The sequence below is a fragment of the Callithrix jacchus genome, chromosome 8 (assembly GCF_049354715.1).
Source record: "Callithrix jacchus isolate 240 chromosome 8, calJac240_pri, whole genome shotgun sequence".
Classification (NCBI taxonomy): Eukaryota; Metazoa; Chordata; class Mammalia; order Primates; family Cebidae; genus Callithrix; species Callithrix jacchus.
The window spans coordinates 18,669,579-18,690,261 of NC_133509.1; the positions used below are offsets into that span (position 1 = coordinate 18,669,579).

The following is a 20,683-nucleotide window of genomic DNA, read 5'->3' on the forward strand; positions in this document are numbered from 1 at the left end:
AATCTATCTAGCATGTGAGTCTAATCCACCTGCCACCTGTTTGTATATATAAAGTTTTATTGGAACAGCCACAGCCATAAGTGGTCCATGGCTGTTCTCACACTGCAACAATCCAGCAGAGTGGTTGCAGCAGAGACCATAGGACTGCAATGCCTAAGATATTTACTCTCTGGCTCTTTACAAAAGAGGCATGCTGACCCCCAATGTAGAGCAGCACCTTTCAAACCTGAATGTGCATAGGAATCACCTTAGGATGCTGTTAAACTTCAGTTTCTGATTCAGTAGCCTGGGAAGGGGTGCAAGACTCCTAAAAAGCCCCAGATGATGCCTGTGCTGCTGGTCCATGGACCACACTTTGAGTAACAAGAGGCCAGAGAAAATAATGCTTATTAGTCTTGATTTTTTTAAAAAATGAGGATTATAAAATATACTTTAGAAGGATTCCTCTCCAAAAAGCTAAAATAAAAATGCATACGGTTCTAGAGGAAAATTCCAATGAAAGAATGAGGGAGAGAGAATTAATATAACTAAATTCAATGAATGAATTAATGAATATCAGATCCATGCTCAGATCCTGGCTGGATGGCCCCATCAAAGGCCTGCCCCCTCAGTAGAGTTTCTGCCTGAAGAACACTAGTATTCTTCCAGGTTCTCAGGCCAGGAACCCAGGTCTTCCTTACTTCTCCACCTTCATTAGAACATCCACCCTCAATCCACTTGGCCATTCCTTCGGCATGATGTTGGTGGGCCCCTGCCCTCCATTCTGACTCCATCTCTCTAGTCCAGGCCTCTATCGCTTTGTGTCCATCTTAATGCAGTTGTCTGTGTGTGTGTCTCAATCTCCAGTCTCTTCCATCTCCAGTTCATTGCCTGTGTTTGCCAGGCATCTCCTGAAAAAAGCTTTTCGGAATGCCATTTCCCACTCAAGAGTCTTTAGATTTAAGATCCCACACTTTGGTCGCCAGCCTTTTCTCTCATCATTTCTTCCCACTCACCCAGTCGGTCCTCTCAGCCGTCCCTGGAGATGGCACAATGATATCTAAGAAGCCCACAGATTTCCCAATGTTGTAATTCATTTACACAGATTTTAAAGCATTTTCTCGAACATTTTGGAAATACAAGATCTGCATATTTCACCTACCTTTTTTGTTTATGTTCCATAAAAAACTTTTAAGAAATGAAATCGTGCCTTAATAACATGGCAGAAACCTGCACAGAAGAGCCCAGTAAAGAGCAGTCAGCCTGGATCTCTGAGTCCACCCTTCTTGTGTTTCTCAACAATCTTTCTTTTTTTTTAATGTTGAATCACTGCTTCCTGTACTTAAACTAGTTACTTAGGTGAGTACCCTCTTGCAAAGGCTTAGAGGTGCCATCTTGTGGAGAAAAATGCAAACAGGCACGTTTGCCTGTGCATTAAGGAAGTGACAAGGATGCCAGCGTGAATCCCCATCATTGCCTTTTGGCCATGAGGACAGGCCCCGTGAGAGCCTTCTGACTGTGACCTGCATCGGTAGACTCAGGCCATCTGTGCTCAGGAAGCCCTGTAAATGAGGCCAGTGTGCAAGCAGCCTCCATCCTGGATCAGAGTTCATCAACCCAACTCACTATTATCTTTTTTGCTGATAATCTGCTTTCTAGAACTCCGCCCTCTAGGGTATAGGCAGTATCTTTCTGCTCCATTCTGCAAGGAACTTCCTAGTCTTGACCCCCTTAGCAGCCCCAAACCTCAGCTTCTAACAGACATCCCACGTGGTTTTTTCCTGCTGCCAGCCCCTCCTGGGACACTAAAAAATTACAGTACAATCTAGCCAGATATATTATAGTCTCTTTAAGCACAATTCACCATACAGCCCTACACATTAAAAGTAAAGTGAAAGTCTAGAGGTTTCTAGTATTCTATACAAAAATGTGGCTATCTTACTTTTTTAATAGAGCAATTACCACTGTCAAAAGCTATTCCAGGCCTCTCCCCCATTTCAATTCACAGAGAAGGAAGATTATGAAAGTAAAGCGTTAGAATTTTAGAGTTTAAGATACCCCCACCCTCCAGAGAATGATGACCCTCTTGGAATTGGGGGAGGTGGTAATTACTTATCTTACAGAATATAATGTTTACCCCTCAGGACTCCTATCTTCAGATTTGTAAACATAGCTACAGTTGATTCTTACCCAGTTTTATCATACAAGAGCGCCAGCATTTTCTTCCAGTTGAGTTCCTTGGTAAGATGCTATCGTATTAGGAACTAGGATGAGGTACTGAAAAGTGACAGCCAGAAGCTTGATTAAAACCAGATCACTTGTTTTACAATTGCTTTCATTGAGGAAGCCAGAACACCTTTTATCCTATGGACCATTTCTTCTCTTGAAATGAATGGCATTGTCAATTTGATCTCCATTGATTCCTGTTTCCAATTTAATTTTGTCTATATAAAGCAAATTTCCCTCCCTTTAAATATGACAGGATTCTTCATATTTAGAGTGTATCTCTTTTTAAAAAAAAAAAAAAGAAAAAATATTGGCACCAGAGGGGACCTTAGAGATGAACCAGTTCGAAGAGCAAGTTGGTTCTGTAACTTTGATCTTTTGGTTCCTCAACCAGCTGCTCTTTCATTCAATAAACACTTACTAAGCACCTACTATGTCCCAGGCACTGTGCTCTTTGCAATGCATAATCCTACTCATGCTGAAGTTAAGTCAAGAGGCAATCTTGAAGAACTCAAGAAGGTTATTGAATAGTTTGATAGCAGTAAGGAACTATTTTTAGAAACTGGATAATTAAGTGTCCTTTGCTCATTAGCTTCTCTGACATTTACAAAGGCTGTGTGTGCACTTCTGTGGAATTGCCATCGTTTTAAAGCTTTCTGGGGAATCTGTCATGTGCTCCTAGGTGTCTCATGAGCTTTGGAATAAACAGCAGTGATTTGCAACTGAGAGTGATTTTGTATCCATGGGGAACATTTGGCAATGTCTGGAGACATTTTTGTTTGTCACACTGAGAGTGAGGGATGCTTCTGGCATCTAGTGGGTAGAAGCCAGGGCTGCTGCTAAACATCCTACAGTGCATAAGGCAGCCCCCACAGGAAAGACCGTTCAGGACTAAAACGTCAGTAGAGCTGAAGTTGAGAAGCCCTCACCTTGAGGAAGAAGAGCAGGCAGGAGGGTGAGAAGCTAGGCTTCTAAACCCTGACGGTCCTTCAAGCAAAGCAGGTCTGCTCTTCTTTTTTTACATAGTGGAGACTTGGATTTCCACACGAGATTTTATTTGTGAAGTATCTTTTTTTTTTTTTTACTTAAAAAAAAGTTGAAGACTACTGTGGTAGAAGACAACTCTCTGCCTTCCGTTTTGCAATTGAGTCACTGTAGAACAAATCAACTGGGTGTATGTGATGCAGGATGAGGACGATCAGGGGTAGATTTGGAAGCATCTACCTAAGCATTGGTTTTGGCTGCACAAGACTCTGTCCATCTCCCTCTCAACATTTACAGACAATATTGAAGTAATTTGATTGTGTTTGACTTACAATTTAGACCAGGGTTGGCAATTTTTTCCTGTAAAGGGCCAGATCTAAATACTTTATACTGTTTGTGTTTCAACCACTCAATCTGCTGTTGGGGCACAAAAGTAGCCATAGACAATAACTAAACAAATGGGAGTGTTTGTGTTCTAATAAATCTTTATTTATAAAAACACGTTGTAGGCCAGATTTGGCCTACTAGCTATAGTTTTCTGACCCCCAATTCAGACTGTAAATAGGAACCCTGTTTGTTTTACCTTCATGTCTCTGCTGCCTACTGCTGCATTGGCACATAGTTGAGGTTGGCTCAGGAAACATTTACTGAACTATAGGGAAGGTCAGTTTTACAGACATAAATGTTAGAGGATTTTAATGAGAATAACAAGTGGAAAAAGATCCACCCAGAATAGATTGTTTAACTGTTTCCTTATGTAGAACATTTAGGATGTTTCCAATTTTTTATTATTAATAATACTGTGATGAGCCCTTCATACAGAAACTGTTGGCCTGATTTCTTATCATTTCCTAGCATAAATTGCTAGAAGAATTTGCTGGATCAAACGGTCTATATTGCTAAATTGCTTTCCAGGAAGGTGGTATTGATCTACGGTCCTAACAGTAATAACAAGGGGATATTTATCATATGCAAAGGATTTCTTTCAACAGAATGTCATGAATAAACGTTTTGGCATCCACATGCGTTTCCATGAATTAGCACACCGTAAATATAAGTAAATTGGTGTCAGCTACTAATCACTTTAATATTCTCCCAGACTGTTCTACCAGCCTTATTAAGGCACATTGTTTTACCTGTGGGGGTCATCTAGCCAAACAGTTGAGGTTACCCTATCTCATGTGTTTATTGAGCACACACAGACACATCTGCTTCCCATTAGGGGATCAGAACCTCCACTATCTGAATGCCTGGCACCAGCCTACCCTGCCATGATGACAGAGGCCTCCTCCCTGTGAAATTCACCTCCAAATATGTCATCCAGATTGCTTATTTCCCTCAGGAAATTTTGTTCAGGTTAATTTTGGCACACAATCGGGGGTAATTCTTGAGCAATTTCTCCTGTGATGGCTTGCCATGCGTAAAATTTTCCTACAATGTATTACAAAAATCACTGGAAAAAATACAAAGGACATCTGATGGTTATCCACTTGTCTTTGTAACAGCAAGAAATATCTATTTTGAACTGTAGTACATGATGAGCAAGACACATAAAATAAAGGGAGATCAGAGAGTAGATGTTCTTTCTGGCCTTTTTCAATAGGTGCTGTTTGAGCAGTGAGAACAGAGAAGCTGTGTGAGGTGTCTTGACTTTATGGCTGTTTTGTTTTGTTTTGTTTTTTGCTCTTCAAAGTTTTCTGAATTTGACCAAACAAATAAGAGAATACTTCTGACTAAGAAGTAGTGGAAAGTGTTATAGAAAAGGGGTGGGTCTGGGTGTTTACATGATGATCGGATTTACCTAAAAGTGGATAGACTTCAGACAAAATCAAATACATGAAGACAATGATGACAAAACCCAGCATTTTCTGAGAAGCCACCATATGGCAGCATTTGTTATGTACCTTCTGTGTCTGCTTCATTTGATTTTCCCAACAGTCCTAAGAAGTAGCTGCTCCATCCCCATCCAGACAGAAAAAAACCCTTGGACTCAGAACAGCTTATCAACATGTCCAAAGACAGTACTCATTGGTGGCAGAGACAGCACAAGAACGAAGGTCCTCCTGCCCACCCCAAGCACTCCCTGAGGATACTGTAATGGTACCTCTGACAGAGTCTAGACACAGGTCAGCGCTAAGTCTTCCCTATCAGTGACCAATTGGTCAGCCTCCTGATACACAAACCAGAATTCAGGCCAGATTCGTTTCTGAACATTGTCCTTGACAAGAAGATCTGGATGATGGTGGAAGTGTTTTCAGCACCTGCTTCAAAGAGAAGCGACCAACCCAGCATCACACAGCAAGCCAGGGCCTAGGCCAGGACCGCACCCCAGGTCTTCCAGTTCCCAGGCCAACATTCTTTTTGTTATTCTAAACTGTTTCTCCTGATAAATGACATCGGCTAGTGATTATATCTAATGATTATACGACTGTGTTTTGGAGGAAAATATCATATCAGCTGCCTTAAACAAATTCATAGCACGTAATCTATACATGTGATAATAGTTCATGAAACACCAGAAAGGTGCATCTAAAAAACGCCAAATACAAATAAGACCTATTCTTCACAGTATGATACTGATGTCAATGGCATTCATGGTTTTGACAAAGTACTTTGGTTATGCAAGATATTATCATTAGGGAAAGCTGGGTGAGCGGGCACCGAAACTCTCTGCACTCTTTTTACAACTTCTTATGAGTCTTACGCTATTTCAAAATAAAACATTCTAACAATAAGAAAGTAATGTAATAGGAAGATGGGCTAGAATATGTTTTCACACGTGTATATAAAGTATAATGTTAAAAGAGCCAGTGTAAGAGAGATACATAGTGGGCTTGGTCCCTCATAACCTTGCAAGAAGAGAAAGCCAGAGTCACTAGTTCTAGGCCAGGCTCTCTCTGGTCTTCACGGTCACCATGATTTGAACTCGTTCCTCTGCACGTAGGTCACTGCCACCATCTACTACTTCAACAAAGCTAGAACCCAAAACATGACCTCTGATCCTTTGACCTCCAACTTTGACCTAATGGTTAAAAACTTGGGCTTTGGTCTGGGACCTGTGTTTCCATCCCAGTTCTGCCTATTATTGGCATTATGGCCTTGGGCAAATTACCTAACCTCTCTTCTAAGTCTTAGTTTCCTATAAATTTCAGCAATCTCACGGATGGCTTTTTAGGATTAAATGGCAAAACATATATGTTCAGAGGACCTAGAAGATAGTAAAGACTCTGTAAATGCTGGGCATGACAATGTTGAGGAAGATGGCAAGGAGGAGGATGAGGACAGACGCAAAGACCTGTTCATTTTGCCTTCCAAGCATCTCTCAAATCCCTTCACTCCATCCCTATTCCCCTCATTCATGCTGGGATATTGCAACATCCTCCAGACTCCATGTACCTAATTGTTAATTCTCGACTAAAGGAGATTCAATCCCGTCCAGCACGACATAGAGCATAAGGGGTTCCTCATTGTCTGATAGCTTGTGATTATCTGTGTGTGTGTGTCTGATCACTCCTGTTAGACTCAGATTCCCAAAGGCAGGACCTGTGTCTGATTCAGCTTGGGATCTCCTGGGCAGCCTTTTTAGTGTAGCCACTCAACAACATCAGTGATGAAATACATCTTTACCTGTTTCGATCTTGTCATGGCAGGTCGTCCTTGTCATTCAAATCGTAGTCCAGAGGTCATTCCCCAGCCACGCCCTCCTAGACACCCAATCCAAATCGTCCCTCGTTACATCATCAGATCTTCACAACGGCCCTGTACAGGAGAAGGGACCTTTGTCATGTGTGTAATTTGCCTTTGGTCTCAGCTAAAAATGAAGGTTTTGAATATATGTTGTCTCCCTGGTTCTCATTCTGTAGTTGTCTCTCTTGCTTTGTGAAGTAAAGGAGAGATATTTGGTAACTCCATGGGAACTCAGTCTCTCAGAGGCGTGGGTAGCCACTAGAACACTGAAGAGTGCTTCCAGTATGTCCTAAGGAAGCTATTGATCGTGGCTTCAGGAAGACGGGCTGTCACCTATAGTTCTTGGCATCCTGTGCAGCCGCATGCTTCACTGAAACCAATCTCCGGGATCCTTGGACATCTACCAGGAAAAACTCTTGCAGCTTTTCCTTCCCATGTCCAGATCGATCCAGAGCAACCATGCTGTGCAGGAAACCTGGTGGGGGTGGGTCCATCAAATGGTGCAGAGCATTTTAATATAATGTCGATTCTCAAGACCAAGTAACATTTTGTCTGAGTCTATGGGTGTCTGAAGTTATCCGTGCTTGTGTAATTTCCTTGTGACAGTTCCATTCTAACTGGGCTGGGGCTGAGGATTAATGTGATTAATGTGACATCCGTTCCATCTTTGGAGACTCTCATTCATTCTTGAAATATCCCTTACAACCTAGTTACAGAAGAGAGACTCCCTGGACGGCTCATTGTCCCCGCTCTAGGTAAAGCCCGCTCCACACTGCAACCATTATTATCACTAAAAAGCAAGTCTGAGCATGGTTCTCCCCTTCTTCAGACATCTGGGGGTTGCTCATGCCATAGAATGAAATTCTAATTCTTCGATCCAGCAAACGAGATTCTTGACAAATTCAGCTGAACTCTCCAGCCTCGACTCATCCCTCCCGGCAGCCTCGCGCTTCAGCCGTGTCATTCTGTGTTCTTTCCTACCTGTGTATACATCGTTCCCTTTATCTGAAGGACCCCTCTGAGAACAAGCTCAGTCTAGACAAGCCGAGTCCAGGGGTAGCAGCAACAGACTGGAGGTTGGGAAGGGAGGGAGTGTGAGATGTTGCTAGACAGGGTAGGCAATGAGTGTTGACCAGCTCTCCTGTCCACCTTCCCCCTTGGTGAGAGTCAAAGGTATCTCCTGGATTCAGTTGGAATCTTGCCTTGATGACGTGGGTTCTATTGAAAACCCCTGTGGTGGTAACATTTCGTTGTTGTTGTTTCAAAGCAAGGGAGAATTCAAGGGGGGTGGGGCTATGGAAATAATGCACGAAAAACATTTTCCTTATTTTTTCTGCTAAAATGTGCATGGGGCAGGGTGAGAACGATTTGAGGGAGGAGAAATACATAGCAAACATGGCATTTGGAAAGGCTAATTGGATGTGGATGAGCATACAGAGATGTTCTGTTCCTGTCAGAGATAGTGTTTCACAGCGATGCTATTTGTGAAGCGAGACCAGGCATTATGGATGGGTTAATGTGCACTGGGGAATATGGAAGCAATAAATGCAGAAGGGCGGCGCCTGCAGAAAGGTTTCAATCAGGCATGCAGCTAGAGGGGAAGGAATGGGCACCTTTTGATTTGACTCTGCCCACGGGATTTGACCTATAGGACCTTCATGAAGAGACCCGGTGTTGTATAACAAAATCAAAAGCGGACTTTGGTTTGCTGGCCGCCTTGCCCCTGAGATGTGGACTGATCATTGCGGTTAGCATTCAAGAACAAGAACAAGCCTGTGATTTGGAGAGCATGTGTCTCAACAATTAGAATACCATTCTGATTTCAACTGTCTTTCCATATCCTCACAACCCAGTGAATAATCCTGTACTCACAGTATTTCATCGTCCAAACCATAATCAACTCACTTCCATCTGCTCATGGAAAAGTGACAGAATTCTTTGTTCGGACCAGGAGTCCCAGTTTTAGACTCAGGAAACAGGATCCTGACCCCTGTGAGGCCAGGAGTGGGAAGCTGCAGAAGTGAGAAAAGATTTCATGAAGATTATTCCATTTTGTTTCAATGTTTCGTTTTTGTGGTGGTTGTTTTGAAATAGGGTCTGTTCTGTTGCCCAGGCTGGAGTGCAGTGGTGCAATCATAGTTCACTGCAACCTCATACTCCTGGCCTCAAGTGATCCTCCCACCTCAGCCTTCTGAGCAGCTGGAACTACAGGTGTGTGCTCCCACACCTGGTTAATTTTTTATTTTTTTATAGAGAGTGAATCTAACTGTATTGCTTAGGCTGGTCTCAAAGTCCTGAGCTCAAGCAATCCTCCTGCCTCAGCCTCCTAAAGTGCTGGAATCACAGACATAAGCCACCATGTCTGACCCAAAGTTTAATTTCCGTATGCAAAATAAAATGGTTGCAGCGGAAATATGAATGAAGAGGAAGAGATAATGCCAAAAGATCTTAGAATGAGTAGTGGGAAGATTCCTTTTGTGGGGGGAGGGGAATTCAGGAAAGTCAGAATTCCCTTATACACTGATGAGACCCATTCTACTCTACAAAGCAACGGAGAATTCATGGCGCTCCGTGATTTACCAGGTTATCGTCCTGTCTGTTCATGTTTCTGGCTCTTGTTTACCTTCATCCTTCTGCTCCTCTGGAGTAAGCAAGCAAAAGTCCTGCCTCTCAGGTCTTCACAGCCACAGTTACCAGTAGAGGTTCAGCTCTCAAACAATTTAGTGTCCTAAGAAACTGGTCTGGGGAACACTACTTTTGGAGGTACTTTACTAAGTGTAGCATCTATAAGAAGACTTGGGGGCAAATCCCAGTTTCAGATGCGGTGCTTGTCATGATTCCAAAGAGATTCATTTTTTTTGAGACGGAGTTTCGCTCTTGTTACCCAGGCTGGAGTGCAATGGCACGATCTCGGCTCAGCGCAACCTCCACCTCCTGGGTTCAGGTAATTCTCCTGCCTCAGCCTCCTGAGTAGCTGGGATTACAGGCATTGCCACCATGCCCAGCTAATTTTTTGTATTTTTAGTAGAGACGGGATTTCACCATGTTGGCCAGGATGGTCTCGATCTTTTGACCTCATGATCCACCCACCTCAGCCTCCCAAAGTGCTGGGATTACAGACTTGAGCCACTGTGCCTGGCCTCCAAAGAGATTCTTTGTATAAAAATCCCAGCACAGGCTGGGTGCAGTGACTCATGCCTGTAATCCCAACACTTTGGGAGGCCAAGGTGGGTGGATCACAAGGTCAAGAGATCAAGACCATCCTGGACAGCATAGTGAAACTCCGTCTTGACTAAAAATACAAAAATTAGCCAGGTTTAGTGGCACATGCTGTAGTCTTAGCTACTCAGGAGGCTGAGGCAGGAGAAGTGCTTGAACCCAGGAGACAGAGGTTGCAGTGAGCTGAGATCATGCCACTGCACTCCAGCCTGGTGACAGAGCGAGACTCCGTCTTAAAATAAATAAATAAATAAATCCCAGCACAGACCGTCCTCTCCCCTCCCATAGTCCAACAGGGATTTGCAGAACTTCACTGTACAGCCTGTTTAAGTACATTTCTAGCCCCTTACATCTTCCCTCATCTTTTTTCCAGTGTTATTTTTCTCCTGATCATTTACCACCACCAAACAAACTCTGTTTTATTGTCTGTGGTCCCCACCCCACTCCTAGAATATACATTTCATAAATAGCGAGAAAAGAAGTTTCTTGCCCAGAGAGCTTCTCCCCTCCTTCCTCCTGCATGCTCCCGATTCATGCTATAAGAGTCTTTTATTTTCTGCCTTTTTGCAGAACATTGGCTGTGATGACTACCTAGGCTCTGACAAAGTCGTGGACAAATGTGGGGTGTGTGGAGGAGACAATACGGGCTGTCAGGTTGTGTCGGGCGTGTTTAAGCATGCCCTCACCAGCCTGGGCTACCACCGCGTCGTGGAGATTCCCCAGGGAGCCACGAAAATCAACATCACGGAGATGTACAAAAGCAACAACTATTTGGGTAAGCTTGGTCTTTTTCCAGAGAAAGCCATCTGTCCCTGCCAGGTGATGTATTCCTTCAGACACAGCAGTGTCTGGGAGTCCTGGGGCATGCGGAGAGTGCCCCTGAGGAATGCCAAGGTACCACCTGGCCTGCGCCTTGAAATGAGAAGCTTGGGTGAAGAACGGTAAAAAAAAATTTTAAAAAAAGGTCCTTCTTGCAAGTAAGCAAATAAATATTTAGTATCTATACATTTAAACCAGCCTTTGCTTCTCCCAAGAGAAACATGGTTATAAAGTGGATAGCAGACCAAATTGTTGCTCTGAGATGGGAGAAGCTCTTTGCAAAGCCCGGAGACCCGCCAGTGTTTATTCTGTCAGGATTTGAGGTGGCCAGGGACAATTGATCCCATCTATACCTTCACTCCCCGGAGGTCTAAAGCAAAGCCATTTTTCTCTTCTTTCTGCTTCACCTGCCTGGGGCAGCAGACATATACATGTAGTAGCGTGCGTGTCTTTTGAAAAGCTGTGGAATCCTCCAGCAATCATTTTAGACAATATCATCAATATTGAGAGGCCATTTTTAACCCATTGTTCCACAAAAGATCTTTTTTGATACTTCCTTCTGGACTTTCGAGCTATTTGCATTCCATCTGATACAAACCACAAAGCAGTTGAGCAAACCCTTTGGGTTTATTACCAGTAATGGGATTGCAACCCTAATGCCCATCAATGATAGACTGGATAAAGACAATGTGGCACATATACACCATGGAATACTATGCAGCCATAAAAAAGGATGAGTTCATGTCCTTTGCAGGGACATGGATGAAGCTGGAAACCATCATTCTCAGCAAACTGACACAAGAACAGAAAACCAAACACCACATATTCTCACTCATAAATGGGTGTTGAACAATCAGAACACATGGACTCAGGGAGGGATAAACCACAAACCAGTCAAACAAATTACTGTTTTTTTTTTCCGGGTGGGGGATGGAGTCTTGCCCTGTTGCCCAGCCTGGAGTACAGGGGTGTGATTTCAATTCACTTCAGCCTCCACCTCCCAGGTTCAAGCGATTCTCCTTCCTCAGCCTCCCAAGTAGCTGGGACTGTAGGTTTGCACCACCATGCCCAGCTAATTTCTGTATTTTTAGTAGAGATGGGGTTTCACCATGTTGGCCACGCTGGTCTCAAACTCCTGACCCCAAGTGACCCACCCGCCTTGGCCTCCCAAAATGCTGGGATTACAAGTGTGAACCACCATACATAGCCTTGAACATATTACTTCTTGTGTATTTCTAATTCATGTAAGGATGTACAAATCAGTTAACAAAATAATATAAGGGAGGCATTTTTAAAAGTTATCTAATGAATAGCAGTATGCATTTTTTTTCTTTCTTTTATTATACTTTAAGTTCTGGGTACATGTGCAGATCGTGCAGGATTGTTACATAGGTATACACATGCCATGGTGGTTTGCTGCATCCATCCCCCCGTCACCTACATTAGGTATTTCACCTAACGTTATCCTTCCCTAATCCCCCCACCCCTGCTATCCCTCCCCTAGCCCCCCAGCCCCCAACAGGCCCCCGTGTGTGATGTTCCCCTCCCTGTGTCCGTGTGTTCTTATTGTTCAACACCCACTTATGAGTGAGAACATGCGGTGTTTGGTTTTCTCTTCTTGTGTCAGTTTGCTGAGAATGATGGTTTCCAGCTTCATCCATGGCCCTGCAAAGGACATGAACTCATCCTTTTTTATGGCTGCATAGTATTCCATGGTGTATATGTGCCACATTTTCTTTATCTATTCTATCATTGATGGGTAATCCCATTACCAGGTATATACCCAAAGGATTACAAATCATTCTATTATAAAGACATGTGCACACGTATGTTCATTGCAGCACTGTTTACAATAGCAGTATGTATTTTTATCTTTTAATTATTTAATTGAACTAGAACTTACCTAACACAAAATTATGTGTCGGGTACTATTTTTAATACTTTACATGCATTCAATCTTTGAATTCTCTCAACTGGGAAAAGGAGCTATTCCCATCCTCACTTTATATATAAGAGAGCAGGCACAGAGAGATTATGTACCTTGCCAAAGGCACAGTGCCATAACGAGGTGGAGCTGGGGTTCAAACCCAGGCAGTCTCTCTCCTGGTGTGGTAGTCTATCAAGAGATGATACCCATGGGCAGTCTTGGAACCTGAGTCCCTGTGGTGTGCCGCTGGCCATGAAGCAGTCAATGGCTGCAGCAGTTGAAAGACTATTAAGTCTGCAACTTTCAAATATCAGGATCACCCAGAAGTTAACTCCAGACCCAGGAACTCCATATTCTGCAGCTCTTCCTTCCCTGTCTAGTCAAATGCAGCCAAAACGAACTTGGTTTTATTGAGGGGAGAAGGAAAGAATGGCAGATGAGACTCTGAGACGAACCCAATCTAAGAAAAACTGTTCAATTTGCTCTGGCAAACCCAGGAGCCATCAAAGTGGCAGAAAACCTAGTTTTTCAGTGGGTGCTTTGTATATTCTTTTCAATAGTGAAAAATAGTGTTTGTGTGTCTTCTCCTTTCTTTTGTACTACTGTGAGATCACATCTTCTTAAACATCCTGCCTCCTAGAATGGGAATGTTCTTCTGGGATTATTTGAAGTGTAATGGCGTTTAAATGTCACTTTTTATTAGCAAGATGTTGCTTTTTGTACATTTTCCCTGGCTATTGTTAGTTCTATTCAGCAAGCAGTTTTCAAGCTGTGCCCCCTAAAGAAAAAAATAGACATTCTGGGTGAATATCGACTGGATGTCTCAATAGAGGAAGCTCTCACAGCTTTGGTGTTTTCCTCTGGAGTATGAGAATAAGAATCTTCATCTTACAAGTAGTCATGAGTTTCAATAGGATAACACATGTTTAAGACCCAGCAGAGCCCCTAACTAGGCAGTTGACAAAGGTTCATTCCCTTTCTTTTGTCTCAGAGGGCTTGTCAGTTTTGATTCCATCAAAATTGTGGAATAAACATTTCCTCTTTCCCTAAAAAGGATGAAGGGAAGGCAGAGAGAAAATGGAAGTACCAAGAGTCAGTGGGGGCCAGGCATGGTAGTTCAGTCTATAATCCCAGTGCTGTGGGAGGCCAAGGCAGGAGGACTGCTTGAAGTCAAGAGTTCAAGACCAGCCTGCACAACATCAAGTGAGACCCCCATCTCTCCAAAAAAAATTTAAAAATCAGCCAGATCTGGTGACACATGCCCGTAGTCCTAGCTACTTGGGAGGGTTAGGCATCAGGATTGCTTGGGCCTAAGAGGTCAAGGCTTCAGTGAGCTGTGATCATGCCACTGCACCCCAGCTGGGGTGATAGAGCAAGACAGTATCCCAAAAAAGAAAAAACTCAATGGAGAGGTGATTCAAAAAGTCAAGTTCAACTTCCTGCACCCAGAGATCAGTGGGGTACACATGAAATCTGTAGCATCCATGGCAATATTACATGAGGTCCTGTGGGCAAAGAAGAGAGCAAAAACGAAAGAGCAGGCTCTGTTGAAAGGAGATTGCAGAGGTGACGAACAGAGATTCCTTCTATAGCACTTACGTCACCTGGGCTGCTTTGTGTGTCTTCTTTTTTAGAAAATGATCTATAATTCATATGCCATAAATTTCATCCTGTTGAAGTGTTCATTGGTTAGAATGGTCTTTTTCTCTTCACAGCTGTTCTCTTTACCTAACCCACTATTCCTGCGGAATGAAGTCTGTATATTGTAAAAGTAAACATACATGGGATTGTTTGAGATCATGTAGAAACGATTAGCAGGTGTATCTAGCTATTTTTGAACTCTTAACAACTGTTTTTTTTTTGTTTTTTTGTTTTTTTTTTTTTTTTTGGGAGACAGAGTTTTGCTCTTGTTACCCAGGCTGGAGTGCAATGGCGCGATCTTGGCTCACCGCAATCTCCGCCTCCTGGGTTCAGGCAATTCTCCTGCCTCAGCCTCCCAAGTAGCTGGGATTATAGGCATGCGCCACCATGCCCAGCTAATTTTTTGTATCTTTAGTAGAGACGGGGTTTCACCATGTTGACCAGGATGGTCTCGATCTCTTGACCTCGTGATCCACCCGCCTCGGCCTCCCAAAGTGCTGGGATTACAGGCTTGAGCCACCGCGCCCGGCCGACAACTGTTTTTTACATTTTACATTGTCAAACGCTGAAACCTTTTTCAGAGAGATATGTGGTGGGTTTCTCCACAGTTTTCTAGGTAACAGTGAAGATTCTGATTTTCTTACCTTGTGAGTTCTGGCTATGTAAACTGTATTTTCTATAAAATTTGACTCGATACACAAAATTTACTCAGCTATTTGTGAAAGTTTGATCTGTAGAATAGGCAATATAAAGGAAATTAATAGTTCACATTTGTATCATTGCTTTAAAGATTGCACAGCTTGAAAAGATTTTTCTAGTTTCTTGTTATTTCCAGAATTACCTTTAGTTATTTATAATGCAAATAAAACTCTCCCTGTGAAATAGATGGTATTTTTTAAATGACTGACTCCTCAGAAACAATAGAAAATAGGTTTCTATGAGAAAGGCAGACTTGTTTGATTGATTGATTGATTGATGATTGAGACAGAGTCTCTCACTGTCACCCAGGCTAGAGTGCAATGAATCAATCTCGGCTCACTGCAGCCTCTACCTTCCTGGTTTAAGTGATTCTCCTGCCTCAGCCTCCCAAGTAGCTGGGATTACAGGCGTCCGCCACCACATCCAGCTAATTTTTGTATTTCGGTAGAGATGAGGTTTCCCCATGTTGGCTAGGATGGTCTCCATCTCTTGACCTCGTGATCCACGCACCTCAGCCTCCCAAAGTGCTGGGATTATGGGCATGAGCCACCGCGTCCAGCCCAGACTTATATTACTAATGCTGAAGATGATGATTTAATCACCTCATTTTGTTTTGTTTTGTTTTTTTACTTTTATTTTAGGTTCGTGGGTACACGTACAGGTTTTTATGTAGGTAAACTCATATCATACGGGTTTTTGTACAGATTGTGTCACCCAGTTACTAAACCTGGTACCCAATAGTTATTTTTTTCCAATTCTCACCCTCTCCCACCCTCAAGTAGGCCCCATGTCTGTTGTTTCCCTCTGTGTGTCCATGTCTTCTCATCATTTAGCTCCCATTGGGAGTGATAACATGTGGTATTTGGTTTTCTGTTTCTGTGTGGTTTTCGAAGGATAATGGCCTCCAGCTTCATCCATGTTCCTGCAAAAGACGTGATCCTATTCTTTTTGATGGCTGCATAGTGTGTCTGTTTTTGTACCAGTACCACTCTGTTTTGATTACTGTAGCCCTCTAGTATAGTTTAAAGTCAGGTAAGGTAATGTACCATGTACTAGATTTTCTTTCTGCAATCTGTCATTGTTGGACATTTAGGTTGCTATGATGAATCGTGCGCAATGAACATATGTGTGTGTGTGTCTTTATAGTAGGATGATTTATATTCCTTTGTGTATATACCTGGTAAGAGATTGCTGGGTCAAATGGTAATTCTGTTTTTAGCTCTTTGAGGAATCACCAGGCTACTTTCCACAGTGGTTGAAAAGCATTTACGCTTCCAGCAACAATGTATAAGCGTTCCCTTTTCTCCATAACCTTGCCAGCATCTGTCATTTTTTGACTTTTTAATAGTAGCCATTCTGACTGGTGTGAGGTGGTGTCTTGGATTTGTATTTCTCTAATGATTGGTGATACTGGGCTTTTTTGCATATGCTTGTTGGCCATACATATGTCTTCTTTTGAAAAGTACATCTTCTGTTGACGTCTTTTTCCCACTTTTTAGTGGAGTTGTTTCCTTCATATAAATTTGCGAAAGTTCCTTTAGATGCTGGATATGAGACCTTTGATGCAAATATTTTCTCCCATTCTGTAGGGTGTCTGTTTACTCTGTTGATAGTTTCTTTTGCTGTGCAGATGCTCTTAAGTTTAATTAGACACCGCTTGTCAATTTTTGCTTTTGTTTCAGTTGCTTTTAGCAACTTCATCATGAAATCTTCCCTAGTTCCTGTGTCCACAATAGTGTTACCTAGGTTGTCCTCTAGGGTTTTATAGTTTTGGGTTTTACATTTAAGTCTTTAATCCATCTTGAGTTGATTTTTGTATATAGCATAAGCAAGGGGTCCAGTTTCAGTCTTCTGCTTATGGCTAGCCAGTTCTCCCAGCACCATTTATTGAATAGGGAGTCCTTTTTCCATTGCTTGTTTTTGTCAGCTTTGTTGAAGATCAGATAGTGGCAGTATATGGCCTGATTTCTGGGCCTCAGTTCTCTATTCTGTTCCATTGGTCTGTGTGTCTGTTTTTGTACCAGTACCACTCTGTTTTGATTACTGTAGCCCTCTAGTATAGTTTAAAGTCAGGTAAGGTAATGTTTCTAGCCCTGTTCTTTTTGCTTAGGATTGCCTTGGGTTTTGGGGCTCCTTTTTCTATTCCATATGAATTTTAAAATAGCTTCTTCTAGTTCTGTGAAGAATTTCATTGGTAGTTTGACAGGAATAACATTGAGCCTGTAAATTGCTTTGGGCAGTATGGTCATTTTAATCATATTGATTCTTCCCACCCATGAACATGGAATGTTTTTCCATTTGTTTGTATCATGTGTGGTGTTTTGTAATTCTAACTTCAGAGATCTTTTACCTCCCTAGTTAGATGTATTCCTCGGTATTTTATTCTTTTTGAATCACCTTATTTTAAAAGATTTTCTAAAGCCCTCAATATTTAAATGAGCATCCCTAGGATTCTCTTTTTTTTTTTAACTTTTAAGTTCAAGGGTACAAGTGCAGATTTGTTATATAGTTAAACTTGTGTAATGGGGGGTTCTTTACACATTATTTCATCATCCAGGTAGTAAGCCTAGTACCCCCAAGTTACTTTTTCTGAACCCTCCTCCCACCCTGGGCTTCTCACTTAGTTAATAATAGTAGTCATACCACACATATGGAATATTTTAATCTCCAAAGCATTTTCACATACATGGCCTTCTGATCTTTAACACTGGACATTATTTATGAATACTTTTCTTGTTTCAAAAAGCTTTAGACTTTCTAAAGATATAATTATAGAGTTAAGATATGAAAATTGAAATTTAAAACTTAAAACTAAATAGAAAAAGGAGGCCTGTATACCAGAAACCTTGGCTGATATATTTATAGTGATTGTACATTAAAGTTAACTCTGAGTTTCTGGCGTAATTTAGTTTGACCATTAAGGCCTAGCCTACTAGACTCAGATTCTGAAGGCCGTTGGTCCGGCCCCTTCCCTGCCATACCTCATAGGAGGAGTGGCCCATGTACAGCTGGAGGAAGAGGCCAACTCCCCACAATGCTTCTTTTCTCTGAACAAAGCTACAGAAACCATAACATTTAATGTTGCACATATTTCAGGCGATAAGATGTTTATTCGTCTCATTTGAGATTGTAAACTAATGAAACTCTGCAGAATTGAGCTCCAAATTTCTGTTTATTTGAATTTGTTTACATGCTCCAAAATATAGACTGTTTCGTGAGTTCTAGAGTCCTAGATCTTTTTTTAAAATGGGAAAGACTTTAGAACTCCCATGTCTGTTGTAAGCTATGAATTATTCTTTTGTATGTGAATTATTCCTGAACTCTCCCATTTAGGGAAAATAAGTTTAATTGTATTTAAGTGATTGACATTTTGTATTACTTGCCTTTTTCTTAATAAAAGATATTGTAAAATTATTTTAGCTGAAATATCAAAGTTTGGCATAGTTCTGTCAGTTCAGTTTACTAATGTCATTATACAACAGTTAAGAAATCAGACATAAAAGCATACCAAGCACAAATTGATTATACAAGACACGTACTACCTGCCAACATGTTAGGTTGTCATAGAGTTTTAGACTTGGACAGAATTTCTAAAGATCTGTAAGCTTTCAAAAATAAACTGGCAATATTCTTACTTTCATGCATGTTCTCCTGAAAGTTTTAAACAATAATAATGGTCAGCATTGAAAAAAAATCAAGTGTTATGAATAACCTATAATTGTCAAGCTTCAATTTATTCATCGAGCTGCTTTCTTTATGGGAAACATTGAATGTTTAAATACTGTGATGTCTTACATTTGCATGACAATCTCTAATATTTTTTCGTATTCACTGTAAAAATTTCAAGCAAGACAAATGAAATAGAGCAGAAAGGTAAAATTCCCTCTTTATACAAACTCCACACTTGATCCACTGCCTTCAAGTGTAAACACTATTTGAAGGTAATTAACCACTCTTCACAGTTCATTGTGTATTCTCCAGCCCTTTCTGTAAGTACCAATAAATATATACTTTCTCTAATTGATATTACTACACATGCTTTTTGCAATTTGCTTCCTTATTTTATGATCATATCATGGCTATCTTTTTATATTCATATAAGGCTACGTTTTTTCTTTGTTTGAGTGCAGAGTATTCCATACAGTGGATGTGGCATTATTTATTTAGGTACTTCCCTACTGAGGGATGTTTAGATTGCCTCTAATTTTATAACATTACAAATAATACTTTGGAATTTTGGTTGAAGATGGCAGACTGAGCACATGAGTTTTTCTTCCCTTTCTTCAAAGATTACTTCAAAATGATACTAAAGGAATTAAAAAAAAAAAAAGATATGACTTAAAATCACCAAGAAGACTGGAGTGGGGGCGTCAGTGAGCAAATAATTTTAACAGATTTTTGGAAGACAGAAAGCAGATGGGAGAATACTCACCGACAGAGCAGAGGAAATCACAGCCCAGGTGTGCAGAGGGGGTCTGGGAGGAGGAGGGTCTGGCCTGTGAGTTGAAGCCCCAAGAGGCTCTGAGCCTGGAAGACAGCAGGTAACAGGGAGGGGAGAAGAGGTGAATGTGGCTGAAAATGGGGAAAGAAGTAAAAAAAAAAAAACTGTCTATGGAACAGGCACCCCCACTCCCAGCAGACACACACATTCAGACTGCTGGCACCGCCTCCTTGTCGAAATACTGAAAGGAACTAGGGCATGGATGAGAGGTGGGTGCCGCAAGGCTTCAGTCTTTATTGTAGAATTGGGAAAAGGGCAGCTTGCTGACTGGTACCCTACTCTCTGACTCTGTAGAACTTAGCCTGTTAACACACTCTGACAGTTTGCACAGGGTTCTCAGGAAGCCTTCATGTTGCTTTTGTCTTAAATGCCAATGAATAACTGAAAACACCATGAATGGGTAACCAAGGATCACTAGACATTTTCTTAAGACTGCAGCATGAAAGGTAATGCCCAAGATAAATAACTGAAAAAGTTGCTTCTGGAAGAAACTGAGCAAATTCTTGGAGAAGAAACTTAAAGAAAGGTTCTCTAACGAGTATTGCCTCCGTGAATATCCTAACTTGTATATCTTTTCGTACTTATATAAATAGTTCTGTAGGATAGACTCCTGGCAGGAGAATTTGTAGGTCAGATGGAATGCACACTTAAAATTCTGGAAAATAAAATTCCTCTCCAAAGTCATTGTACCAATTTACATTCCCACCAGAAGCACATGAAAGAACTCTTTCTTCACACCCTTACCAAAACTAACTATTACAAATACACTTAATTCTTACTATATCTTTTTTATTTGCATTTTCCTGACTAGTAATTCTTAATGATTTTTATACTCTATGAATTTGACATTTTTAAATTGCACTCATAGTTTCTTATTGATTTTAAGAACTCATATACATAATGAGTAATAATCATTTTTTTGCTCATATCTATTCAGAATATTAGCCTTTATCTTATGTTTCAACTCTGCTTAAATTATCTATTACTCTGTGGTGAAAAAT

General features: G+C 41.4%; 1 protein-coding gene across 2 annotated transcripts in view; it reads left to right on the forward strand.

The window, feature by feature from the left end:
- The window catches only part of THSD4 (thrombospondin type 1 domain containing 4), a 672,648-nt gene that overhangs the window by 539,753 nt on the left and 112,212 nt on the right, over positions 1-20,683 (forward strand). For both annotated transcript variants that reach the window (XM_035259084.3, XM_035259085.3), the window contains one exon: positions 10,666-10,870. In XM_035259084.3, the coding sequence (XP_035114975.1) occupies positions 10,666-10,870 (205 nt within the window). The remainder of the gene's footprint in view (positions 1-10,665; positions 10,871-20,683) is intronic.